Source organism: Culicoides brevitarsis, chromosome 2, assembly GCF_036172545.1.
Source record: "Culicoides brevitarsis isolate CSIRO-B50_1 chromosome 2, AGI_CSIRO_Cbre_v1, whole genome shotgun sequence".
NCBI lineage: Eukaryota > Metazoa > Arthropoda > Insecta > Diptera > Ceratopogonidae > Culicoides > Culicoides brevitarsis.
The window spans coordinates 14,846,162-14,852,431 of NC_087086.1; the positions used below are offsets into that span (position 1 = coordinate 14,846,162).

At 27.3% G+C, this 6,270-nt stretch overlaps 2 protein-coding genes across 2 annotated transcripts; both read left to right on the forward strand.

The window, feature by feature from the left end:
* Window positions 1–574: 574 nt before the first annotated feature.
* On the forward strand, window positions 575–3,436 carry LOC134829469 (D-2-hydroxyglutarate dehydrogenase, mitochondrial). The gene is made up of 6 exons (XM_063842544.1): window positions 575–864; window positions 916–1,125; window positions 1,182–1,433; window positions 1,491–1,731; window positions 2,662–2,821; window positions 2,881–3,436. Exons 1-6 carry the CDS (start codon window positions 630–632, stop codon window positions 3,319–3,321), a joined length of 1,539 nt encoding a protein of 512 aa, XP_063698614.1. The 5' UTR covers window positions 575–629; the 3' UTR covers window positions 3,322–3,436.
* Window positions 3,437–3,621: 185 nt separating this feature from the next.
* LOC134829470 (BTB/POZ domain-containing protein 6-B-like) lies at window positions 3,622–6,042 on the forward strand. Its single transcript, XM_063842545.1, has 3 exons — window positions 3,622–4,109; window positions 4,165–4,369; window positions 5,432–6,042. The coding sequence occupies exons 1-3, from the start codon at window positions 3,826–3,828 to the stop codon at window positions 5,999–6,001; spliced, it is 1,059 nt and encodes a 352-aa protein (XP_063698615.1). The 5' UTR covers window positions 3,622–3,825; the 3' UTR covers window positions 6,002–6,042.
* Window positions 6,043–6,270: the final 228 nt, after the last annotated feature.

The following is a 6,270-nucleotide window of genomic DNA, read 5'->3' on the forward strand; positions in this document are numbered from 1 at the left end:
ACTAAATTTTAAACTGAAAAAAAAATAAATGATTCAAAAAACTAAAAATTTGAAAAAAAATTAAAAATTTTACAGAAAAAATGAAAAAACTTCGCGCGTAAATTTTATTGAATCATAGTTTAGCCCAAAATATTTTAAAAATTATTTTCAAGAAAATTGTTCTAAAAATATTTTCAAAATTCAAGATTTTGAAACATTTTTAGGCTTCCTGATACATATTATAAAAAAATAATTAATAATTTTTCTACAAATTTAGATTTTTTTTCTCAAAACATACGAATTTTTTATATTTTTATAAAATACTTACCTGATAAAATAAAATATTCATAAATTTTTTTTTTCTTAAGATTTTTTTTTAATTTTCAAAATTTAAAAAACAAATAAGTAGTAAAAAAAATTGAACTTTAAAAAATTCTTAAAAAGTTCTAAATTTTTTCTAACTAAGTTTTTCTAAATTTTGATAAGAAAAAAAATTTTTTTGACCTTTCGGAAACTTTTTCGATATTGGGGCCTTTCAACTTTCTTTAAACTACGTCCCTGAATTTTTAAGACGAATGAAAGTGATTTAACTCCACACAATCCATATCAGTCCAAAAATAAAAACACACAAAAAATAAATTTTTAAAAAAATGTACCGAATAATCCGAACCCAAAAATTACTGAGAAGCACTTTGAACCTGTGCCCAGCAGCTGGTTACAAAACAAAATCCCTTCCTGACTTGACACAAAATCGTTATAAGGTCCAAAGATTGAACTACACGAAGCCGACTGATAAGGACATTTCCTTCTTTGAATCCGTTCTTCAAGCCCCGAATGTCCTCACTGACGCTTCTGAGACTCTCGGATACAATGTCGACTTTTTAGGTAAGAAATTCACGCAATTTTTGATGTTTTTTCACCTCAAAACTGTTTCAGGCAGCGTCCGTGGTCAATCCAACATCGTTCTGAAGCCGAAAACGACGCAAGAAGTTTCCGCAATTTTGAAATATTGCAACGAACGTAACATCGCTGTGTGTCCCCAGGGCGGAAATACGGGTCTCGTGGGTGGTTCGGTGCCCGTTTTTGACGAAATTGTTCTCAGTTCGACGCGCATGAACGAAATTGAGGCAATTGACGAGTATTCGAGTAACGAAAAAGCACGAAATCATCGAGAAAAATTACTTGAAATTTGTTATATTTAGATATTGTGACGTGTCAGCCGGGTTGCATTTTGGAAAATTTGGATGCCAAAGCGGGCGAACATGGAATGACGTTTCCGTTGGATATGGGAAGCAAAGGTTCGTGTAATATTGGCGGCAATGCAAGCACAAATGCGGGCGGATTGAGAGTCATTCGGTATGGAATGCTGCATGGTTCGGTGCTGGGCTTGGAAGTTGTCTTGGCAGATGGGACAATTTTGGATCTCATGTCAAATTTTAAGAAAGATAACACAGGTGACTTAAATTTTTGCTTAAAAATAGGATTTTTAGACCCAAAATTGATTTTTTTAGGATATCATCTGAAACATTTGTTCATTGGATCTGAAGGAACGCTTGGATTTATCACAAAATTGTCAATTTTATGCCCGCAAAAGTCAAAATCAGTGAATGTCGCCTTTTTTGGAGTCAAAACTTTTGAAGATGTCTTGAATAATTTTGTGAGTGCCAAACGTAACTTGGGCGAAATTTTGTCGGCATGCGAATTGATCGATAATGAATCGTTAACGTCATGCACTCAAACGTATAATTTGCAGTAAGTTTACCTTAAAAGACATCAAAAATGTAAAATTTTGCTAAAAATTATTTTTTTAAATTTTTTTTTAAATGAATTTTTTAGAGCAAAATTTAGTTCTAAAAGCTGAAATCAATTTTTTAGAGCAAAATTTAGTTTTAAAAGCTGAAAAAAATTTTTTAGAGCTGAATTTTGTTTTAAAAGCTGAAATCAATTTTTTAGAGCTAAATTTAGTTTTAAAAGCTGAAATCAATTTTTTAGAGCAAAATTTAGTTTTAAAAGCTAAAATAATTTTTTAGAGCAAAATTTAGTTTTAAAAGCTGAAATAATTTTATTAGGGCAAAATTTAGTTTTAAAAGCTGACATAAATTTTTAGAGCTAAATTTAGTTTTAAAAGCTGAAATCAATTTTTTAGAGCTAAATTTAGTTTTAAAAGCTAAAATAATTTTTTAGAGCAAAATTTAGTTTTAAAAGCTGAGATCAATTTTTAGAGCAAAATTTAGTTTTAAAAGCTGAAATCAATTTTTTAGAGCTAAATTTAGTTTTAAAAGCTGAAATCAATTTTTTAGAGCTAAATTTAGTTTTAAAAGCTGAAATAATTTTATTAGAGCTAAATTTAGTTTTAAAAGCTGAAATCAATTTTTTAGAGCAAAATTTAGTTTTAAAAGCTGAAATCAATTTTTTAGAGCTAAATTTAGTTTTAAAAGCTGAAATCAATTTTTTAGAGCTAAATTTAGTTTTAAAAGCTGAAATCAATTTTTTAGAGCTAAATTTAGTTTTAAAAGCTGAAATCAATTTTTTAGAGCTAAATTTAGTTTTAAAAGCTGAAATAAATTTTTTAGAGCTGAATTTTGTTTTAAAAGCTAAAATCAATTTTTTAGAGCTGAATTTAGTTTTAAAAGCTAAAATAATTTTTTTTTACAATTTTTTACAATCAATTTTACCTTTAAGGTGTCCGATCGACAACAATTTCCCGTTTTACATGCTCATCGAAACAAGTGGCAGCAACGAGAAGCACGACGAGGAAAAACTAAACGATTTTTTGGAGAAACAAATGTCAAGTAACAAAATTTTAGACGGCGTGGTTGTCAATGAACCAAGCAAAATTAATGTAAATATCAAAAAATTCTTAAAATAACTTAAAAATTATTAAAATTTCAAACATTTTAGAGCATGTGGCAACTTCGTGAAAAAGTCCCATCATCCCTCGTTGAAGGCACATATTGCCATAAATACGACATCTCACTTCCCTTGAAGAATTTCTACCAAATTGTCGAAGTAATGCGTGAAAGAATCGGAAATCATCCAAAATGTCGTCGAGTTACGGGCTATGGGCACATTGGAGACTCCAATTTGCATCTAAATATCCAATGTGAGGAATACGACAAAGATTTGCACAAAATTATTGAGCCATTTGTGTATGAGTACACGTCAAAATTGGGAGGCAGCATTAGTGCCGAACACGGAATCGGCTTTCTGAAGACTCAATATTTGCAATATTCGAAAAAACGGGAAGCTGTGCAACTGATGAAGACCTTAAAAAAGCTGTTTGATCCGAAAAATATTTTGAATCCGTATAAAGTGTTGCCGGAAACTGTTAAAGATTTGTAAAAAAAAATAATTATTTTGTTGTTGTTGACTATGAGATTTATATTTTTATGTAAAAGAAAATTATTTTTTTAAATTTAAAAAAAAAAATTTAAAAAAAATAAAAGTTTTATCTTAATTCCAAATTTTTAAAAATTAGAAAGAAAAATCTGAAAATTTATTGAATTTTTTTTTTATAAAAATTTTGTTTAATAAAAAATTAAAAAATTTAAATAATTAATTTGATAAAAAAATATTAGGCAGAAAAAATAATTTAATTTAATTTTTCATTAATTTTTTTTTTAATTTTATTAATTTAGCAATTGAAAACGAAATTTTAAGAACTTTTTTCAGTTTTTTATAAAATTTATTTTTAAGTTTAAAGCGCAAACTATTTTCAAACTGTCAAAATAATTCAAACTGCGCATAACTCCTATCAAAGCGCAAAGTAACCGGCGAGTCACGTTTCAATATTTTGTTTATTCATCATTTGTTGTGAAATTCTTAAAAATATAAAATTCTGTAAAAATGGAAAACATTAAAATTACCTCAGAAGAAGATCCTCGTGAAATAATGAATTCAAAAATAACCAATCTGTTGACTTCCGGGGTCCATTGTGATGTTACTTTTCTTTTGAAAGATGAAAAAGGAAAATTTTCAAAGATAAAAGCTCACAAATTGATTTTGTCTGCTGCCAGCGAAGTGTTTGAAACAATGTTTTATGGCGAAGTAGTGAAAAACAACGGAGTTAAGCAAGAAGATCAAGTGGAAATCAAAGATATTTCTGCTTTGATCTTTCAAATGTTGTTGAAGTAAGTAAACAATTTTGGACAAGAATACAGGTTATTTTGAATTTTTGCTTTTTAGTTTCATCTATGGAAAGAAAATTGAGTTTCCCAGTTTTCAAACCCTCGTTGAATTTTATGGGGCTGCTCATATTTACATCTGTATGGATGCCATGAACTTCGCTTCTGAGGCAATGCTGAAAACATTGAGTTTTTGGAATGCTCTTCCTTTTTTCGAGACTGCTGTTTTGTATGACCTTTCGTATTTGAAGGGTATTTGTATCGAGGTAAACAATTACATTTTCATTTTTTTTATTTCTGGTTTAATTAATTTAATTTAATTTTTTAATTTTAAATTTTAAATTAAAAAAATAAATTAATTTTAATTTTTTAAAAAAATTAAATTAGACCACTCCAATTTTTTTAAAGCCCAAAGTCTAATGAGACGAAATCACTTAACTTATGTTTTAAAAATTAAAAAAAAATGTTACAAATTTTTTTTTTATTTATTTAGTTGAATTGGTCTATTTTTTTGAGAAAAAATTCTCAGTGTAGATACATTAAAAAAAACAAAAATATCAATGGTCAAAAATTCAACGAATAGGTATATATCATTTTGTATAAGGCCATTAAATTTAATTATTTCACTTTATGTCGCCCCCTCCGATTTTGCCGAAAAAATTCAGGGGGAAAAAATAATTAAAAAAAAGGAAAATTTTTGACATTTTTTGGTACTTTTTGATTAAAAAACGATAATAATGTCCAGTAAAAATTAAAATTATATTATATATGAACTTAACTTGCTTTAAAAACGCATTATCTATCGAAAATTTGATGAAAAAACTTTTGAGTCATGGAAAATTTTTTTACTTTTTCTTAAATTTTTATTTTGTGAAATTTTATTAAAGTTTTGACTTAAAAACTTAAAATAATAAAAGTTAAAATTATTTTAATGTCTTCAATCAATGATTAACGTTCAAAAACGTCAAAAAAGGAGTAAAAAAAAATAATTTTTTTTTAATTTTTTTTTCTCCCCCCTTCATAAAAATCCACATGCGACATAAAGTGAAATAATTATGGTCCCATTTTGAAAAAATATATTTGGGACTAAAAGTTCGAAATAAATTTGGAGTGGCCTTAATTAAAAAATTAAAACTGTACCTACTTAATCTTCAGAAATTTTTTTTTAAAGTTTTTAGAATCTGACAAACAAAAAATCTATGGTAGAACGAAAATTACGGGTCAAAAAATTTTGCCACATATTTAAATTTTTGAACCCTAAATTTTTTTTTAAGTTTTATAAATTATAATTTTTTTCATGTTTCTAAACTTTTTATAATTCTTAACAGGTGTTCACCCAAGAAACAAGCAATATACTAAAATCTTCTGAATTTTTATTCGTGAGTCCTGATATTGTCAATTTCATTTTTAAACTGAAAAACAAAATTTTGGATTCGGAATTGGATCTCGTTTACGCACTCGAACGATACATTCATGTCAATATGAAATTTGACACTCAGATTGAAGAAAAAGTTCAACCAGCAATAAATTCCATTGATTTTTCGGCTTTACCTACAGATGAAATCGTTAGAACATCTTTGCTTACGACAGAGGCGAAAAAGGACTTGATTGATGGGAATATTAATAATGATTTGTCTAAAGTAGTTCCTTCCATTTCAATAAGAAAAATGGCTAGAAAAGTACATGCAGTTTATTCGGAAAATTACTGTGCTTTATGTCCAATTCAACGTAATCATTCACCTTGGGATTGTTATCATAATTCGGAATGGGCAGAAAAGATTCTCGAAATTTATGAAAAGTACAACCATACTTTCGTGATGGATTACAAATTTAATGATCTAAAAGGAATTTATGAATTATATCGAGAATATTGTAACTTTAATGAGAATTTGTATTAACACATGTAAGTTTTCAATAAAACTTTGAATTTGTCAAAAAAAAATAATAAAAATAAAATTTACAATTGATGATTTCAATTCGCTAAATAAAAAAGTAAAAAAAGTATATAAAAAATTAATAAACAATCCACTGTCAAATTTAATTTTATAAGAACAACTTTTTCAAGCGTAATCTAGTTAAAAATTTTTATCATCTCACGTTATCAGTCACTTACCTTTCCACGTTACAACAAAAGGCACAACACAAAAACTTTTTTCTTGACTAGCAT

Bases quoted from the DNA above. Each gene is read 5' to 3' on its own strand.
- LOC134829469 (XM_063842544.1), top strand. From the start codon at position 630: ATGTACCGAATAATCCGAACCCAAAAATTACTGAGAAGCACTTTGAAC. The intron at 865-915 runs GTAAGAAATTCA...AAACTGTTTCAG, and splicing joins ATACAATGTCGACTTTTTAG to GCAGCGTCCGTGGTCAATCC. The intron at 1,732-2,661 runs GTAAGTTTACCT...TTTACCTTTAAG, and splicing joins ACTCAAACGTATAATTTGCA to GTGTCCGATCGACAACAATT.
- LOC134829470 (XM_063842545.1), top strand. From the start codon at position 3,826: ATGGAAAACATTAAAATTACCTCAGAAGAAGATCCTCGTGAAATAATG. The intron at 4,110-4,164 runs GTAAGTAAACAA...TTTGCTTTTTAG, and splicing joins ATCTTTCAAATGTTGTTGAA to TTTCATCTATGGAAAGAAAA. The intron at 4,370-5,431 runs GTAAACAATTAC...AATTCTTAACAG, and splicing joins TGAAGGGTATTTGTATCGAG to GTGTTCACCCAAGAAACAAG.